The sequence below is a fragment of the Marmota marmota genome, unplaced genomic scaffold, assembly GCF_001458135.2.
Source record: "Marmota marmota marmota unplaced genomic scaffold, marMar, whole genome shotgun sequence".
Lineage (NCBI taxonomy): Eukaryota > Metazoa > Chordata > Mammalia > Rodentia > Sciuridae > Marmota > Marmota marmota.
This window is the reverse complement of record NW_025999927.1, coordinates 4,190,781-4,211,892: the sequence shown is the minus strand read 5'-3', so window position 1 is coordinate 4,211,892 and position 21,112 is coordinate 4,190,781. Positions and strand designations below refer to the sequence as shown.

The 21,112-nt window shown below is 34.1% G+C and overlaps 1 protein-coding gene across 1 annotated transcript in view; it reads left to right on the top strand.

Annotated features, from left to right (window-relative positions):
- Ero1b (endoplasmic reticulum oxidoreductase 1 beta) overlaps nt 1-21,112 on the top strand; it is a 41,815-nt gene that overhangs the window by 8,636 nt on the left and 12,067 nt on the right. Inside the window, exons 4-13 of the mRNA XM_048800410.1 lie at nt 2,132-2,173; nt 3,791-3,873; nt 7,567-7,640; nt 11,874-11,994; nt 12,103-12,149; nt 14,741-14,752; nt 17,248-17,274; nt 19,832-19,924; nt 20,050-20,296; nt 21,013-21,082. Coding sequence (XP_048656367.1) covers nt 2,132-2,173; nt 3,791-3,873; nt 7,567-7,640; nt 11,874-11,994; nt 12,103-12,149; nt 14,741-14,752; nt 17,248-17,274; nt 19,832-19,924; nt 20,050-20,296; nt 21,013-21,082 — 816 coding nt within the window. The remainder of the gene's footprint in view (nt 1-2,131; nt 2,174-3,790; nt 3,874-7,566; nt 7,641-11,873; nt 11,995-12,102; nt 12,150-14,740; nt 14,753-17,247; nt 17,275-19,831; nt 19,925-20,049; nt 20,297-21,012; nt 21,083-21,112) is intronic.

Sequence of the window (21,112 nt, the reverse complement as noted above, 5' to 3'; positions counted from 1 at the left end):
TTTTTTTTTTTTTTTTTTGAGGATATTGTGAATGGAGTGGTTGGCTTTGACCATTTTTAAATGAAGTTGTTTTCTTACTGTTGAATTTGAGTTGTAAGTTATTTGGCTTTGATATAGATTATGTATTTCTACGTTGTTTGCTTTTCAAGTCAATTCACTGTCTATCATGGATTATCCTCCTTTGTTAAGTTTCTAATAATAATAAACTATTTAGTCAGCTTTTTTTGCTGCTGTGACTGAAAGACCTGACAAGAATTTTAAAGAAGAAAAAGTTTGGTGCTCGTGGTTTTAGAGATTTCAATGGCTCTAGTTTGACGCTTATGATTTCAGAGGTACTCTTGTTGCTCTGGGTCTGAGGTGAGGCACAACACCATGGTAGAAGGGTTTTGGAGGAGGAAAGCAGCTCAGACATGGCAATAAGGAAGTGGAGAGAGAGCTCCATTAACCAGGGGAAAAATATAAACCCCAAGGGCACGTCTCTGGTGACCCACCCCCTCCAGCCACACTCTATACCTGCTTATAGGTACAGCCCAGTTAATCCATGTTAGGGGATTAATGGCACTGATTGTGTTAGGGAACTCATAACCCAATTATTTCACCTTTGAAATTTCTTTCATTGTCTTATACATGAGCTTTTGGGGGACAAAAACTAAAAAACTCACATCTAAACCATAACAGAAATTAAAGTGTTAAATTATAGAAGAACCCCAAACATAGGAAGTAAAACAAATAGACATTTAAAGATTCCCCATTCCTTCATTCCTTTTCTCCAGAGATAATCACCTTCTTAATGATTCTTCATGTAAGATGAGGATTTTTGTATTTGTCTGTCTTTGGGGAAAAATTTATTAGGCATTTCATATTGCACCCAACCTTGTGATGCAGTTTGCTTTCTAGAATTTGAAATCTAATTCAATTGTGAAGGTTACTTTGTAGTTTACAGACTGCTTCACGTTATTTGAGGTAGTGGCAATTACCAAGTCCAAGTTCTATGGTTGATTTTAGAAGTTTTTTTTTTTTTTTTTTTTTTTTTAAATTTACCATTGCTTTTAATAATTCTTTTTGGGGATGTTTTTGTTACTCACGGCAATTTCTGCATGACTTGTATCTAAGATTTGATTAAGTCATTATGTTCTCCAGCAAATCTTTTATAAGGCTTTTAACTTTTAGCAAACTATACTGACTGGAGTACATACAGCGGTCAGAGGGTGCTTCCGGTTAAAATTTATTTCAGAATGTAAATTCAGAGTCCTATAACTGTGACTATCTAGATTTTACTTGAGTTTTATAATTTTCTCTCCTGCCCCCTATTAGATGTGTTAGAAAAAAATACTTAAGTGATAAAAATGTTATTTGCTGCCAATATTTTATCCACATAGTCTCATTGATTAGAGAAAATAATTTATCATGATCATTATTTGTATTCTTCATCCTGACAGGAAATATTTGTTCTGAATATTTTGTTAAAATTTATGAAATATGAACAATTTTTAATAGGTAATTTGCAGTTATTTGCTAGCCCATAAGTAGTCAAGTTTAGAATTCAGTCCTGAGTTGATCAAAGGATCAGTCTGGGATTGTTTTCTTTCAGGTATGATTTTTGTTTTAAGTTTGATTTGGAAATACTTAATAAATTCATTTATTAAAGCCTAACATGAATTATTAGCTTTGTGGGAAAAAATGTTGGATCTAACATTTTTTCCATTGGCAAATCCTAGATTATGTAGATTGATAAACCTTAGGGTTGCCTGTGAAATCTGATTCTTATCTTCTTGTAATCCATAATTGCCTAAATTTTAAATGTCATCTCAGCAGAAATTAAAGTTGAGCAAAGTATATGAAATATTTTTGAAAAATTTAAAAGCTTCCTTTTCTGTAGTTAGAAAGTTTATGGAAGAGTGTCAGTTTTTTTTTAACCCTAAAAATAATGTGAATTATAAAGAATAAATAGCATTAAAAATTATTACAGCTGAATTTTAGACACTCTGACATACTAGTCTATAAATGGGTATAATTCTTTGCTTTTATCCCAAGAGGTATTATAAAAACATTTTGAATGAATGTGTATTTGCTCCCCGTAGGATAAAATGCTTTGAATCACTTTCTAAATTGTTGTTATTGTTCTTTTAAGAGTAAAATTCCAGTTGGAATTAAAGCCGGGCCTTCTAATAAGGTGAGTCACTTCTTCCTTGAATATTTCTGCTTTACAAAGTAACACTAGTCATTTATAATACTTGACAGTTGTTGCAGCAGAAAACCATAGTATAGTTAGTTGGGCCAGGAGATGTTTTGCCTCTGGATTCTAAATCCCTAATCCTTGCAGCAAGCTGAAAGGTCCTATATTCCTAGCTCCTTTTGAAGTTATTTCAGGTCTGTCTGTGGAACTTTTAGAAGAACCTTGAACTAGCGTCAGATCACCTATTCAACAAGTGTTTTATCATATGGGTGCTTTTAATCTTGTCTTTCAACTAGTCTACCTGTTAAGATTCAGGATTCTATTGGATGAAGAAAATAATTAGGCTGTTTTGAGCAGAGTGCATTTTTAGATGTTGTTAAACTGCCCCTTATTAAAGATTACCTTTTTGTTCTTAGGAGCATGCCATAATTAATTTTTCAATTTATATTTTTGGGTACCAGTTTACTTTTAGTTTTTCACTGTTGGACGTGTGTAATGAAGATCATCATTCCCTCTTTCTGCCTTCCTCTTATGCATTCTCTCCATTTTCTTCTTGCACTTGCCCATGTATTGTATGTGCTCACTTTCTTATATCTTTGTTTCAAATCTATAATAAAACCATATAAAGGCAGTTAAAGCCCACAACACCTCCTCAATTCCATGTTTCCCCCCGCCCCGGGAAACCATTTTTCTGTGGTTTTATATTCTTGTTATGCTCTTATCCACAAGTATTATGTAGATTATTTTGTGTAAATTTTTTAAAAATTTTAGATATTTATTTATTTCTTCAAGTTGAAAACTCTTTTTTTTTTCTTTCCTTTTTTGGTAGCAAATTTGGGCCTCTCTACTTCTATACTATGTGTTCCCCAGCCCTTTTTAGACAGTGTCTCACTAAGTTGCCCAGGTTGCCTCAGCCTCCAAAGTAGCTGGGATTATAGACATGTGCCACAGTGCCCAGCCTTTACTTATTCTTAGGGTTTTGAATTTTTTTCTCTTTTGATATCTGTGGATTTTGTTCATTCATTCTGATAACTATATAGTAGTCAGTTATATGACCTTATATGGAGTAAAAGTCCTCTATACATCAACATTTCACTTGTTTCCAGTTTTTGCTATTGTAAAAAATGATGCACTAGTATTTTGTTTCATTGTGCACATAGGTAATGTTCCTCTAGGTCTGGGTTTAGAAGTAGGATTGCTGGACCATAGGCCATGCCTGTTTCAACATAACAAGACATTAACAAATAACTCTGGAAGGTGATCCTGCCTTTTGTTTTTAAATTATTGCCTTAGATATGGTCTCATTAATAACACTGCTAGTTTTAAGAGTTTATACATTTTTATTACTCTAGATTTTATTAAATTTCTATCCCAAATGAGTTTTCGGATTTGTCATCACCAACGCACTGATGCCAGTTGTTAAAATGTTCATCTTTGCTTGTTTAATAGGTAGAAATTTGTGCCTCATTTTTATTACTATTTCTTATATATGTTAGGGATTTTGATAATAGGATGCATCTATATTTAATGTATATCTGTATTGACAGATTGTTCTGCTAGTGGAAGCTGAGCAAGAGAAAATTGTTCTTAAACTTATGGTTAACTTCCTTGCAGTACTTGAAAGTGGCAAACAATACCAAAGAATTACAAGATTGTGAGCAAGCTAATAAACTGGGAGCAATTAACAACACATTAAGGCAAGTTTAACTTAATAGTATTAAAAGATATTCTCTAGTTTAATATCAATTGTCTTTTTTTCTTGAGATTTTGGAAAATCATTTTTGCTAAACATTAAATTTTCAGCTAATAAATATTTAATAATAATAAACTTAAATTCCATAATAGTTTTGCCTCTTTCTTGGCCTTTTTGTTCTTAAATTTCTTTGATGTATCATAAATAGCAAATATATTAAAAAGTAGAAATTTAGATTACTCAGCGGGGCTTATGGGTCTTGAAACTTTTTTATAAATAGTAGTTCAGTCTACATATTTAATTTGAATGTTATATTTTGAATGACAATTTATTTCCATAAGTTTCATAGATTTTTTTTACCTACTGACTTCATTATTTACTCTAAGCAGACATTTGTTTTTGAAGGCCAATATAAATCATTTATAAATAGTTGCAGCTTATGCAGTGTAAAATAACTGAATGTAATCTGTTAGGAATAGATTATTGCAGACATTCTTTTTAACTTCTGATTGTTTGTATTTGTGCACATAATTGATAAGACTCATAATAAATTTAGTAATCTTATTTAATATTAAAAATCTTAATATAGAAAAGTAAAAGGGATAATATAATAAATGCCTTTATAACTCTCATTTCAAATGAACAAACTTCCAGAGCAGAGAGATTGTTCTTGTCCTTCACATTTTTGCAAACAGTTGGTAATGTTTGATTACTGAAATGGCTATGGAAATTACTGAATGCTATGGAAAAAAGTAAGGGAAGAAGAATGCAGAGGGCTCAGAGTGAAGGGGGTGGCACTGTTTGAAATTGAGTGGTCAGGGGAAGACCTGAGTGATAACAGGACATTTGAGGATAGTGCTGAAAAAGGTGAAGGCTGAAGTTACCATATGGCTGCCTGGGAGTGTGCATCCCAGGTAGTACCTGAAGTGTTTGTGAGGAGACCAGTGGCAGGGCATGCCTAAACTATGAGGAAACACAAGAATACTGGTGTGGCTGGCCTACAGGGATCAAGGGCAAAGTAGTACAAGACAAGGTCAAAAAATGTGAGGGGTGGAGGTGGAGTGGGTGGGGTGGGTGGAGATCTTGTAGAGCCTGGAAGGCACTTGTAATGAATATTGCTTTCATGGGAGTGAAATGCAAAGTGATCAAAGGATCTTGAGCATAGGAATGAGAGTGTGTTTAGGGAGCCCTATACCATGCTGTAGAAGCCTGGTTATGAGATATTGTAGTAATCCAGGTAAGACCTATGGTGGTTAGACAGTTGATAGCAGTGGAAACTATGGGAAGTGTCAGATTCTGGACATATTTGAAGATAGGGCTGACAGTATTTGCTGAAGGATTGGGTATGGAATATGAAAAAGGAGCTTTATGGATGACGGTGAGATTTATGTTCTTGAGTTAGGAAGTTTTATTTTTTTTGTCTACATGTAGTATTCTATAGTATTTCCACCCTACTGTTGATATCTGGATGTTTTCCACTTAGGGGAACATTTCACAAACATTTTAGTGCATGTGTGCATTTCTAGAGAGAATATTACTAGGAATGAAATTAAGTACTGCCAAATGGTTTTCCAAAATTGCTGTATCAAGTTACATTACTGCTAGCAGTGCCTAAAAGTTCTTAGTTCCACATCTTCTCTAACAATTGGTACTATAATTCTTAAATGGCTTTATTTTGAGGTATTATTGGCATATAATGCAGTGCACATATTTGAAATGCATATATACACATAAAACATCACAATTAAGACAGCTTATCATATCTGTTCCCCTCCCTTCTTACCTCCTGGTTTCTCATGCTGCTTTTTTAAAAAAATACGTGTGCGTGTGTATATGTGTGTTTGTGTGTGTGGGGGGGGTAGTTGGACATAATATCTCTATTTAGTTAATTTATTTTTTTTTATGGTGCTGAAGATCAAACCCAGTGTCGAGCACATGCTAGGCAAGTGCTCTACCGCTGAGCCTTTTCTAACTACCCATTTCCCAGTTGAAGACTGTAACTCACAGCAGCATCTTTATGGAAACATTGGGTTAAGTCCAAGAAAGTCTTATGTAAATAGCTTTGCATCCATCCCCAAACTGTCTTTTTGAAAAGTTTAAATAGGTGACCTCTGGTTCCTTCTAGCCCATGTATAAATTACACTGGGTGAGCTCTGTTAGCTTTAGGTAAATATTCAGTTCTTTTCCACTAAAATGTCTTTAGGCAAGTATTAGATTGAAGTACTTAGCAAAGCCTTATCAAATAATAGTGCACAAAGAAAAATGTTTTTGCAAGTCAATCATATTGTTAACCAGAAAAAAGGAATTAACTTATTATTTTCAACGTAAGATTTATCTTATTAAACAACAATAGTTATGTCATTTTAGATCTTAGGCATTCTTGTTTGTGGTGTCATATTTCAACTGAATCAACTATGATACAAAGGTTTTCATAAACTTATTAAGTTAATTATTCCCATTGAAAAAATATCCTACAGTAAATTTAATTGAAAATTATGTAGTGCAGCCAGCCTTAAACACTTCATTGTTTGTGGTTATGTAGCAGTTTCTCAAAATAAATTCTTGGCTATGATAGTAATACATTTAGGGATTATCTGATTTAATACTTTATACATATTTTTTACCTTGTTTTTTCCTTTGTGAAGTGAATAAAGAAGGGAAGCAACATGATGCTTCTTTGATAGATGTTTGCCATCATGTGTTCAAGACAGAAGGCCTGAATATAGATAAAAATGAATGTAGGTCAGAGTTCGAATTAATACAGTTGTTCCTTTTCAAGTTAGAAATCTTTGTCATAGATTTTGCTAAATGATGAGGTAGAATGTAAGATGAATGATAACTCCATGACGAAAGTGACTTTGGTGTAACTAATGATGGTACATTAGATTGAGAGATAGTAGAAATGCAGTTCTTGGTATTTTGGATTCTATCAATATAAAAGCAATTTCAATTTTTAAAATTCTGAAAGTTTATTTAGTTCCTACTTAAGGAAAAACAAACATTACTATAATTTCTAAGTCATTTGAAATAGCAAGCCTGATTTTTATGTTTGTAAGTTTATGTATTTATAAATTAATTTTTAGTCAAAATTATTGGGCTGGGGATGTGGCTCAAGCGATAGCACGCTCGCCTGGCATGCATGCGGCCCGGGTTCAATCCTTAGCACCACATACAAACAAAGAGGTTGTGTCTGCTGAAAACTAAAAAAATAAAATAAAATATTTAAAAATTTTTTTTTAAAAGTATTTTTAAAAAATTTATTAATATTTTAATGGTACTGGGGATTGAACCCAGGGATACTCTACCACTGAGCTACATCCCCAGCCCTTTTTAAAATTTTAAGACAGGTTCTTACTAAGTTGTCCAGGATGGACTTGAACCTGGATCCTCCTGCCTCTGCCTCCTGAGTAGCTGCAATTACAGACATGCAGTACAGTGCCTGCCTCAAAATTGTTTTGGAGCCTGGGATAATAATCATTTTAATATAGTTAAGAAATATAAATCACTTGTGGAAATTACTATATCTGTGTTTTTCATATGACTTGTTTTCATTATTCATGTAACCACTAATAATGGAATTCGTGATTCATCTAATAAAAAATGACCTTAGACTATTATTTTAATTATACTTGAATACATTATTAGAATTTTTAACTCCAAGTTGAAAGATTTTTCTTTTTATTCCTCTTTCCTGTAGTAATCAAAGCAAAGAAGCTTTCATTGACTGGGCAAGATATGATGATTCACAGGATCACTTTTGTGAACTTGATGGTAATAAAAAAAACTGTTGTAATTAGATTATCTTAACTTTAACCTTTTTCGTAAGACATTTAAATAAAAATATAATTTGAATTACAGCTTAACACTGGATTTTGCTATGTAGGTCTTATTTATAACAGCATATATGGAGAACCTGTGTTCCTGGTGTTAAGCGCCTTAAATACTTGTCTTTACAGCTAGCTTAATGGGTATATATAATTTTATATCTGAGAAAACTGAGTGTCAGAAAGACTAAAACAACTTGCTCCAAATCACACTAGCAAGAGGCTGAGGCAGAATTCAGTCCTGAATTCAAAACCTGTGTTCTCTCCACTACAACATACCATGTCTTATGCAAATTCATTTGAAGACACTTGGTTATAATATGTGAACATATTATAAAATGTTTACACTGGAATTTGCTGGAAGTTTCAACAAACTCATATAAAGATGCCCTCCGATATTGGGAGGATGATAATTGGACTTCTCCACAGCAGTGTCTCTTTCCAAGAAAAAATACACAGAATACTATTCGGCAGAGCAACTACCACTTCCTTAACAGAAGGTAATTGCTGTGACTCAAAACTTTTGATTTATAGGATATTTCCATAGAGCTGCAGTATAGTCTGAAATCATTCATTTGGCCTCTTCTCACCTTTTATTTTCATATTGTTAAATTTTTGGTGGCAGGGAAGAATTGGGTTTAAGCATGCACAGTTGGAAATGGATAGAAGTTTTTTGAATTCTTCAAGGATCTAAAGTAATCATACCAATTTATAAATGTTTAAAAAGGGTTCACAGGTAGAATTGTGCTATTCTATTAATTGTGCTATTAATCTGTGAAGTATATTATAGTGGGCTTCTACTATAGGATGGTGAATTGAGAAGAACAATGGAAGATGGAATGTTATCATGGTTTATAAATTTCAGCAAAGAAATTAAAAATATTTGCGAGATTTCTTTGCTCATTTGTGTGTGTGTGTGTGTGTGTGTATATATATATATGCATGCAATTAAGGAAATAGTCTCCATTATGATACTTAGAATTGGCAGGTTTTGTCAGCAAGACATTATATCTATATTAAGAACTCTTATCACTGCTTATGCTTATTTAGTCTTTTGTTCTAATTGAGTTTAGTGTTTAACACTATGGTTATTTCTTTCCAGTTTATCATTTTACCTGTTTGATTAAAATAAAATAATTCAATCATGGTTATTTAATAGGTTTTCTGATTAGTCATTTCTGTGAATATATATATTATAGTAAATTGGGTATTTTATAAAAATACTATTTAGTTGCAAGCATTATTTGTATAAATAAGTTGATGTGTTATATTTCCCATTATTAAATACATGTTAACTATTTTTTAAAACATTAGTTTCTTAAATTGCTGAAATGAAAGAGGTATCCTATAAGAATTTAAATAAAATAAAATCACTCTTTAAGATTTTTAGGATTACATATTTAAAATAGGAATTTTTATATTTTATGTAATTCTTATGCAAATAAAACCATGCTCCCCTTACTAACTGGGTTGCTGCTACTCTTTTTTGCATAGTAATGTTCATCTGTTTCCCAGTGATTTGTAGATAATTTTTTATTACAGTCAGTGAAGATTTTAGAATCATTGTTTAATTATTCCTGTTATCAGAATTCAGTAGATCAAAATTAAACTTGAGGAAAATTAACCCCAGTTTATTAGGGAAAATATCCATGTTTCTGTTTCTTGCTGTTTTGTTGTTGGTATTGTCTCTGAATGGAAGATGATCTCTAAAGATCAAATAGTTTTTAAATAATTTGGCAGTTTAATAGTCAGTAAGGTAAGCTGCCCTTCCTATCCTACTCTTATTTTTTGCTATTGTCTTTATTCATGGCTTGACTCCTCTCTGGTTCAGGTTTCTGCTCAAATGTCAAAGAAGGCTTCTCTCATGTCTATACAGAATAGTAACCAGGATCACTCTCAGACTCTCTGCACTTCTGGTTTCCATCCACCCCCCACCCCCACTGACAACCTCCTGATGATATGTGGCCTTTTATTTAGGCTGTGCGTTCATGGTCCTCTTCAGTTAGATTGTGAGCTGCTCAAGGGCAAAGGGCTTTCTCTTGCTGGCTCTCTACTGTATTAGTGCCTAGAACAGTGCCTTAGGTGCTTAATAAATATTTGTTGAATGAAGTAATTGGTTCATAAATCACCTAAATGGCATGATAGGTTTTAATTTTCCTTTTTTCCCCTGAAAACATGTTTATTAATACATTTAAAGTACTGTTTAGAACAGTAGTTTTAAAATCTGAAGATCTAAATGACTTGACAGCTTTATAAACTTAGATTCTCCTCTACTGTGTAGACCTTGTTTTAATAGTTAGTAGCAGTCTGGGATAGGGTTGATGATGGAGGGCTGTAGGCTTAATCCTGAGTTCATAACATAATATTTTAAATATAAGCAAAAACCTGAATCCTAAATTGATTATTCTATGTTAATATAATGTTTTAAGAGATTGGTGGGTGACAGGACAGGGCTGAATATCTGACACACTAGAAAATGTGGCATGACCTTAAAAGCATTACTATTAAATTAGGGCAGTGAAAGGCAAATTCACTTGAGAAAAATGGTATTCTTAAGGAGGAGGAAAAAGACAATAGTTCAATTTGATGAATTCCCATAATTAGAAATCTTGATTCAGTGAAAGTCATTGAATCCCTAGGTAATGACATATACAAAGAACAGCTTTGTAGAGGGAGGGAGAAGAGAAAATTTTCTTGAGGGAGGACATAGTACTGGGGGCAGAGGTCCTCTGTAGGCCACTTTTTGTACCAATGTAAGTTAACTGTTTCCTGTGCTTTTATTTATATAATGGAATATCTATAATTCTAGAGCTAGAAATAGAGCCAATATCTTATATTTTTAAAGTATGTTTCCATTTTCTGTGATAGACACTACCATCTAATAATGGCAATTTGCAGTTACCTTTGTATTTTTTCTGTATCATAAAATAACTGATAATTCTTAGAAGACACGGATCAAGGTACCAGTTTCCTTTTATTCCCAACCGTGGTCATCAAATGTCCAATGAGTTTTGCTTACTGACAGGAAAAGTACACTGTTAGATAAGGAAAGGAAGAAGAACAGTAGTGATCACATTTGGCCCCCATTGTAAGCCATATGTCTGTGTACTGTTTATTTAATCTCATGCCATCAAAAGGTAGTGAGAAATACATTTATGCCAATGTATGTAAGACTTGTGGAGCATAGTTACAATAATTTTATCGTCAGAAGTTTTTTTTAGGTATGAAATTGTATGTTTTCTTTTTTGACTGGGAATGTGAGCCTTAGTAATTAAGAATGTTTTTCTTTTTATCTCTGTTAAAATGTCCAAATAGTAGAGATTTAGGAAATCCTTATTTGGGTTTCATTGTGGAAAATAGTCAATTTTACATGTTCAACAAATTTTTGAAAATTGCTCCTACCATGAACTAGTTTGAGAGTAAAAAAAAAAAAAAAACCACAATATGTTAACACTAGTAAAATGTAAGATTTTTAAAAACTAGAACATTTCTCTGTGAATGCTCGGATTTGAATCACAAAGTTATTGAGCCAATTGCTTTTTAAGACCCATGAAGAGAGAAAGAGAGAGTAGCAGCGACCTTTTTTTTTTTTTTTTTTAATGGCATTAAGAGTTGAAACCAGGAATGCTCTGCCATTGAGTTCAATTCCCAGCCTTTATTAATTTTCTGTTTTTGAGACAGGGTTTCACCAAATTGCCAAGGTTGGCCTTGAATTTGTGGTCCTTCTGCCTCAGCCTCCCAAATAGCCAGGATTATAGGCATGTGCCATTGCACTCAAGGAAATCTGTATTTTAAATATAAAATGTCTTAAAATCAGTTTCTAAGTCCATGGTAGTTGGGTATATACTTAGAGAAGAAATCATATAAAACAATGGTTCTGTTAGATCTTTTCATTCCTAGGTGGCTAAAACTAATAAGGTGAGGGATGTTAATTTTCTTAAGAGCACTGAGTATCCAAAGGAAAGGGAAAAGTTGCTTTTTTGTTTCAGATAATTTGTCCAAGTTTTACAAATGCTGGGTCAAGTAGTCACAAGTGTGTGAACCACTCTACCATGTAAGTTGGCAGTGACTTGAAAAACGGCATTTTCCAAGCTTTTGGGTAGCTCTGTTTGCTTTATAATGCCAAATTCTAGGCAAATGGTGAGACATGGATGACTTTTATGAATCATTTCTTGTTCAGATGAGAGATCTCCTGCTGCTCAGTATGTAGATCTGTTGCTGAACCCAGAGCGTTACACCGGCTATAAGGGGTCCTCTGCGTGGAGAGTGTGGAACAGCATCTATGAAGAGAACTGTTTCAAGTAACAGGGAGGAGGAGGGGGGGAAGAGGAGATATTTATTTCTGTTCTGAAAAGATTATGTATAAAAGTCAAACCATTTTATGTTTTGGGTTTTGTGTTCTTTTTTAGGCCTAGGTCTGTTTATCGTCCTTTAAATCCTCTGGCCCCAAGTCGAGGTGGGTTTTTATACATTTTCATGCTTTTAAAAGTTGTTTATATTTTTATATTTTATATTTTTTAATTTGAATGATTTACAAAATATGAGATTATTTTGTAGGTAAGTCTTAAGATTCCTATACATCTTCTATAATTATCATTTTTTGAGTGCCTGCTATGTGCCAGCCCTAAAATAGGAACTTTACATAGAATAAATTAGAATATGTGAATAATCCACATACACCAGAGCTTTCCTGGGAAACTTTTAAAAATTTGAGTGCCCTGTAGCAGTGAAGGACCTAGGCATCCATGTTTTTTAAATTCAGCAGATGGTTCCAGTGTGCAGCTCAGTTTCAAAACCAGTGGCTCATCACAGTGCTTCTGAAACCTGTGTGTGTGCAGATTCCCTTGCAGCCTGGTTAGTGAACAATAGGTCTGCTGCTGTAGGCGTTGGTGGGGCACAGGGTCTGGATAAGCTCCCATGCACTGCCTGGAGTGCTCACCCCCCAGCACATTTTGAACAGGAAGAGAAAGAATTGAGGCACTCAGACTGCACTCAGCAGAGCTTTACACCCCATTGTCCTGTAGGGGCCTGTTGCTACGTGGACCACTTAAAATGTGGCCAGTGTGAAACTAAGTTGTAAATTTTATTTACTTTTAATTCATTCAAATGTAAGAGTGTAAGGTACTTTTGCAGCTAAACAGAGTTGTCTTGGTAGTTTGTTTTAGTAGGTAACATCAGTGCAATGCCGTGTGCACTTTTTACTTTGAAAAATGTGACTGTTAGAAAAGCTTTAGGTGATGTGTGGCTGGAGTGATACTCTGACCGACAGCATTGCTGAAGTCAGCTGGCATGTGCTCATTTTGTCCTCAGTGAAAAACCAAACCCTGGGAACAACCCTCTTATTGACCTGCCAGTCCAATGTTTTCTTTAGACCAGGGTTAAGAAATTGAATTTCCTGGTCTAGATTTGAATCTTTGGCCTTTCTCAGGGCCAGATAGACTTGGAAAGATTGAATGCATAGGCTGCTTATAGATGCTCACTGTCAAAATGAGGGAAATGTTCTCCAAATTCATTCTGAACTGCCTGGAGAAGGGAATTGGACCTTGAAAAAGGCTGGCATGCCTTCTTACCCTTTTACTGCTTTTACCTTAGAACTTTTCTCTTTCAACCTAAATGTTTTTAATTATACAATTTTTTTAATATTTATATTTTTTAGTTTTAGGTGGACACAATATCTTTATTTTTTAATTTTTATGTGGTGTTGAGGATCGAACCCAGCGCCCCATGCATGCCAGGCGAGTGCGCTACCGCTTGAGCCACATCCCCAGCCCCCAATTTTTCTTATATTTATTTTTTAGTTGGACACAATATCATCTTTATTTCACTTATTTATTTTTATGTGGTGCTGAGGATCGGACCCAGGGCCTTGCATGTGCTAGGTGAGCACTCTACCGCTGAGCCCCAGCCCCATTAATTATACAAAATTTTATAAAAATTGAAGCAACAGAAGTTATATAAAGTGAAATGGAAAGCCTCCTCCCTTGCTTTCTGTTCCACAGTAGAGTTTGGAAGGAATTCTTCCAACCTTTTCCATGGTTACCTTTTCTACATTTAAAGCAGAAAATACAATCATTCACTTTTTAAAACCACCAAGTACTGGGGCTGGGATTGTGGCTCAGCGGTAGAGCATTCCCCTAGTACGGGCGGGACCCGGGTTTGATCCTCAGCACCACATAAAAATAAAGGTATTGTGTTGTATCCATCTACACCTAAAAAATAAATATAAAAAAAAAAAACACCAAGTACTAAGAAACTCATTTCCATGTTATGATAAATCAGACATGAAACTGCTAGAAAAGAAGAGAGGAACGAAATTGTTGTGATAGTGAAAGAAGAGGAGAAAGGAAGGAAAAAAGTATGAAAGAAGAAAAAGAAAGCTAGGCCAGAGGAGAGGCTGGGCTCCAGCTGTCACAGCTTTCCTGAAGTAGTTCCACAGCTCTTGCTGATCTGCTTGCAAGCTGTCACCATTGAAATGCTAGTGGAGAGCTCTTCAGCCTTCTCAGCTCTGTTTCTCTGAATGATTCCTGAGTTGTAATAGCTAGGCTTCTACAGCTATTTTTCTAAAAGTTTTTGAGCACCAGAACATTTATTTCCCTCCAAAACACAAAGTGGTCCATCAGAGATCCTCAAGTGAAGCTGGCAGAAGTGATCTGTGGAGCCGAGAGCCCAGCCTCCTGGCCTTTTCCTACCTCTTGTGGCCCAGGGGCAGGCCTTCCCTGACATTCACAAGAAGGGCTGTGTTAGAGAGCAGTTATGGGAGAGAAACTACTGTATACCCTTGCTAATTACTAAAATTAGTGTTCTTTATGGTTGTTTTGGTCACTTTGTGATGTCTTATTTTTTGCATAAAACATGGAAATCTTTAGCCTATATATTCTTATTATGCCATGTTTCAGGATGACTAAACACTGACCAAGGTTTTTGATATAAGGAATACTTTAACAATAAATTTTAATCCAATATTTTAAAAGGATTCATTTTGGAACCTGAACTAAATAGAATCTGAAAATGAAGGCATTTTCTAAATTTTTAAATTTTCTCTTTTAGGTGAAGATGATGGTGAGTTGAAACTCTGTTTTATGTTGACTCCAAGTGTAGAAGAAATGTTTTCAATTATCAAAATTGGATTTTTTCCTCTTTTGATTCAAGAGAAAATGTTGATCCTTCTTTTTTTTTCCTTCAGAAAATAGCTACCAGTGACTGACAGAAAACAAGATTTTAAAAAATAGTTATTCTGTGTTAAAAATATATATAAAGACCATTTATCTAAGCGTATAATATAGAAATCGGCTTCACATTCTAAGTTTCCTACTTTCTGGTTATTAAAATCTATTTGAATATATTCTGAGGAAATGTAGTACAGTTAACATAGTTTTACCTATAATGTTACCTCTTTATTTTCTTCCTGACTTTTTAACATCAGTTCTCAGTGTAATACTTAATGAACAGTTGCTTACTTCAGGTGACTGAATGAACATCCATCATAAGATACCCCAAACAGCTGAGGTAGTGACTTCAGTTGAAGGTTTTCTTATCTGTGATCAAAATCCATGCACTGGGTAGGATAGGAGATGGGCAGAACACTGGGCCTTCCCTCAGGAACTGACATGCATAGGAAGAATGATAAGCACTCTGCTTTATAATGAAGCTAAGGGGAGAAGTGTGTGGTTACTGCTATAAACTGGAAGTGGTGCAGCTCCTCAGGTAAAGCAAGTCATATGCTGCTGGAGGGATATAGGAAAGCTAACTGGAGGTGGTGGCTTTTGAGAAGAATTTTAAGTTAAGGAACAGATTTGGACCAGATTTGGACAATACAAACTTGGAGGAAATAGCATGAGCGTACAAGATGAGCAAGGAAAAGTCAAAAAGCCTGTTGGGAAACAATAAGACCACCCTGTTAGCAGTGGGAAAGACTATGTTATTGGTCCTTTAAAGTGCTGGATAGAGGTCAAACTATTGAAGACTGAGATTTATCAGGTACAGTTGAGATTTTTTGAATAAACAGTTGAGATAATAATGATCCTTGGTAAGTTTAAGTTGAATGAATGACTTTCTAGAGAGATGTTTGTGTAGTTTGTAAAGTATTAAAACTTAGGAGGCAAAGGAAGTCCCATCATGGAATTAATCTCCTAGACTCTTTACCCAGCTTCTCTATATATTGGGTTTCTGTCACTCTTTTCTAAATTAAAAATAAATATATAGGAATTTAGGAAGTATAATAAAAATTTTATCCTTGACATCTTTTTTTTCCTTCTAAGAACAATATTGGTCCAGGAATAATTCTTTTTTAGTTGACAAAAAATATATATATTTATATGTCCAGCATGATGTTTTGAAGTATATTCATTGTAGAATGGCTAAAACAAGCTAATTATTATATGTATTTCCTTACCTTTGTGTGTGTGTGTGTGTGTGTGTGTGTGTGTGTGTGTGTTGCTGGGAATTGATTCCAGCGCCTTGTGCATGAGAGGCAAGCACTCTACCAGTTGAGCTATATCCCCAGCCCCTAACTTATTTTTGAGTGGCAACACTTAAAATCTTTTTGCAGCAGTTTTCAAGAATATGATACATTGATATTAACTGTAGTCATCCTGTTGTACAGTAGATTTCTTGAACTTACTCCTACTATCTGAATTTTTGTATGCTTTGCTATTCTTCTGAACCCCAGAAATAGATATTATGACATTAATATACAAACTAGTTAAGCTCCTTTCTAGTCTGTTCATTTGCTTTTCTGAAGAATTATATTGAAAATTAAAGGTTTTAAAAATTATCCCTTGAAACTAGATAATTGAGGAAGTATATCTAGCTTTATTGGCAGAAGGTAAGTGAAATAATTAATAATTTGATTTTTGTATTCACTATTTTTTCTGGAATTTATAAAAAGTACTGTGATTTTTTTTCATTAAAAGCAAACTTATCCTCATGCTTTTGGATATTCAAACCTTCAAAGAATTAAGTTTTACTTAATATTGAGACTGAAGTGTTTTTTATTTTTTTTATTTTTATTTTTTAAAGAAAGAGAGAGAGAATTTTTATTATTTATTTTTTAGTTTTGGGTGGACACAACTTCTTTATTTGTATGTGGTGCTGAGGATCGAACCCAGGCCACACGCATGCCAGGCGAGCATGCTACCGCTTGAGCCACATCTCCAGCCCGAAATGTTTTTTATAAACATTTTTAATGATCAAAATATCATTTATATGAACATTCTCCAAGGGCTGGGGTTGTAGCACAGTGTCTATAATAGAGCGCTTGGCTAGCACACATGCGGCCCTGGTTCAATTCTCAGCACCACATAAAAATAAACAAAATAAAGGTATCTATTTACAACTAAAAATATTTTTTAAAAAACATTCTCCAGAGTTACTTAAATTATTTGGGGGCTTTATTTTATAGAATCAGATGCCTGTTTTCCATTTCACCCAAATCAGACATTTTTAGAGATAACTGTTAATCTCTCATAATAAGTATTTTATAGACCTAATTCATTTTAATTTATAAATGAACATTTAAAATATTTTAACCTGATTCTCTCTCTCTCTCTCTCTAGGAGAATCATTCTATACATGGCTAGAAGGTAAACTTAATGTCTGTTTTTTAAATTTATTGGCTTTTTGTACAAAGAAATATTTAGTATGTTTTTGTAAGTTTTATTACCTAGACAACAAATTTTGACAGTGTTTAAAAGAAATTAGCACATATTTTTAGGTTGTTATTTTTGGGGATAAAATTATATGAAAAGTTTGAGGATATTGGTCAGCCAAAAGCCAATGTGTGAATACACAGTCCAGATACTATCATTAGGTTTCCATAACTGTTTCCTAGTCTTATTCATTTTGTATGTAGTGCTCAACCAAACTATTTTTCTAGTAACCAGTAAGCAAATCTGTTTTTAAATAGAGGCATTCACCTTGGAAGGAAGTACTTTTTATGTGTAAAATGAGGGGAAACATATTGAATCCATAAGGTTCTAAACATGTTTGCCCATGTTAATATAGTCCAGATTTCTCTAATTAAAATTAAGATAAAGCATTATAGATCCCAGTGTATTAGATGTTTTAGCATTCCTTTATATTCTATAATGAAATATAAAATGTTACTGATAGAAAACTGAAATGTTCTCCCCCGCCCACCCCTGGCCAAAGGTGTAGACAGAGGTTTATTTAGGAAAGTAAGTACATATTTAAGGGAGAAGGGGGTGGCAGTCTCAAAAGAGGTGCTTTTGGGGTGAAATGAGGAATATGCATTAAAGGGAGAAGCAGGCCCTCTCCAGAGGGAGAGACAGCATACCTGTTGGTGTGAAGTGAAAACAAGATTGTTGAGGGCTGTAATCAAGTCAAGATGGCGCCTGGCACTTTGCCAGGAGGAGTGGTCTGTGAAGCAACGCCAGCGAGCCATTAAGATGATGAGGATTCCTTATTGGTTGACTGCTGTATCTAGTTTATGTTAATTAAGTTAAGCTGTGTGTAATTAGTTAAGTATATATACCTCTGCTGTCCAGAGAAGCGGCTCCTGCTATCTCGGGGGCCGCTAATTTGAGTTCTCGTTCAGTTCCTGCTGAGTTCACTCGCGGTAAAGTAGTTCCCGATTCAACCTTCAAGTTGCTTGTCACCTCTCAGTTATTTAACCCAGCCAGACTAAGGCACAACATTTTGATCATTTTGCTACTTGATAACAGATTTGATGAAAATTTTCATTTTCATGTTTTGTTAAATCTATTCATAGTGTGTTTTACTAAATCTATTCATAATTTGTATCCCTTTTTATTATATCATTCAAAACTGTCCTTATTTTTAGGAGAAAGCTATATAGTAAAACTTCGTTTGTACCTTTTGGTTTCTATCCATGACAATTCAAGTATTCTAGCAAGAATTCTGAATTAGAGAATGAGATCTGAAAAGAATTTTTTTCCTATTTGAGGCTGCCTCCTCTGTGGTAGGGCACAAAGAGTAAATTAATGATCTGAAAGATCTTGACAAGATGCAAAGTAACCCACGTAGATATTCGTACACTGAGAAAATTTGCCCAGTCTATAAAATGAGACTATACCTTACTTTCCAATATTGAAGCTCATTTCCCCCATGGAGAAGTATTTAAAAACAAAACAAAACAACAAACCCTGTTGGGTAGTGAAAAAGGGAAATGATGCTCAGCATCCACTGGATTCTTAAAACTTGTTATTCTCCGTTTTCATATATTTTAAAAAATTTTTTATAAAGAATATTACTTCATCATGATGTGTGCTCAGTAAATTCTTAGCCTTAGTCATAGAAAGCCAGTGCTGTTGCCTTCTGGGAGCTTGCCAGTCGCATCCTGAGAGTGTGTACCTGCAGGAGCCTGGGACTTTTATCTTACTCTGCATTAAGTTTTCATCATAAGTCAGTTTATTCTAAAGCTAGAATCTATGTTGTCTTCCAGTAAGAGAATCTAAATCTAATTGTTTATGTATTAATTCTCTATTTTTAATGTCCTTGAATCTTTAAAATAAGTCCATGTAAATGGAACCACCATTTGACCCTGTTATCCCACTCCTTGGCTTATACCCAAGGGACTTTAAATGAGCATACTACAGTGATGTAGCCACATCAATGTTTATAGCAGCTCAATTCGTAATAGCTAAGCTATGGAACCAACCTAGGTGCTCCTCAATAAAGAAAATGGGGAATATATATACACAATGGAATATTAGCCATAAATAAGAATGGAACTATGGCATTTGCTGGTAAATGACTGGAACTGGAGACTATCATGTTAAATGAAATAAGCCAATCCCAAACAACTAAAGGCCAAATGTTCTCTCTGATATGTGATACACACAGTAAGGGGATGGGGAGAATAGAAGTTCATTGCATTAGACAAAGAGGAAGAAAGGGGGGGGATGGGAATAGGAAAGATAGTAGAATGAATCGTACATAACTTTCCTATGTTCATATATGAATACATGACCAGCATGTACAACCACAAGAATGGGAAGCTATACTCCCTGTATCTGTAATATGTCAAAATACATTCTACTGTCATTTGTAACTAAAAAGAACAATTAAAAAATTTTAAAGTCCATGTACTGAATCTCATTGATTCAGTATCTCTTATCTAAATGGGCATGATTTCTTTTTCAATATTTTTCTGAATAGGTTTGTGTCTGGAGAAGAGAGTCTTCTATAAACTTATATCAGGACTTCATGCCAGTATCAATTTACATCTATGTGCGAATTATCTTTTGGAAGGTAATTAGATTTTTAAGTGGAGATTTTGCCTTCTATTAGTATAAAGGTTATTGGGGGAAGTACATATTCTTTAGAATGAAACATCCTCTTTAGTAAAAGAACATAATGTATTTCTCTCTCTTTAGAAACCTGGGGTAAACCTAGCTGGGGACATAATATCAAAGAATTTAAGCGCCGCTTTGACCCTGTGGAAACAAAGGGAGAAGGTCCAAGAAGGCTGAAAAATCTGTACTTTTTATACTTGATTGAGCTTCGAGCTTTGTCAAAGGTGGCCCCCTATTTTGAGCGTTCAATTGTTGATCTTTACACTGGAAATGTAGAAGATGATGCCGACACCAAAAGCCTTCTACTGAGTATATTTCAAGATACCAAGTAAGAATCCTGAACTCTATTCAGATGAGGTGGTTCTTGAATGGCAATAAAAACTGACTACTAAAAGTCAGAAAAAGAGAATCAGAACTGAGAAGGCAAATAAATGATCAATGGAATGGTAGCATTTGAAATTATTTCTAAAAATGCTAACTACAAGCATCTATAAAGCTTTGTTGCAGAAAGTTCCACACTTGAGAGCAGGCTATGTTTTATTTATTTTTTAATTGATTTTATTTTTTTAAATATATGGCAGTGGAATGTATTACAATTCGAGAGCAGGCTATATTTTAAAATATGACTTAGGATTTTATGTAGTACCAAAATTTAACGATCTTTCTACCAATTTTATGTTTGTCCCGTTATTTAAACTTGGGTGGTGTCATGCTTAGTCTATAAAACTTAAGTTTACTGGTTAATATGAGCATGGAAAATTAGATCAAGAAGTACTTAAATTATTACGTTTTTTAAAAGAGTGTTGTATATTTTTCACAGATTGATTTTCATTTTTTAGATATTTTGTCATGTAATTTCTTTAAAATGTTAATCTTTAAAGCTTTGTCTTTATTAAAGAGTATATGTGAATTCTTTGTCACCTTCCTGTGTTATAAGACAATATGAATTTTAAATATTTACAGAGAAGAAAAGTCTACCAAAGTTCTAAGGTGCCTGAGTTTTTCATCTGTAACTTATTAATTATAATATTGTCGTTCCATCAGGTCATTTCCCATGCATTTCAATGAGAAATCCATGTTTGCAGGCAACAAAAAGGGGGCCAAGTCATTAAAGGTAAAAAAAAAAAAAAAAAAAAAAAAAATT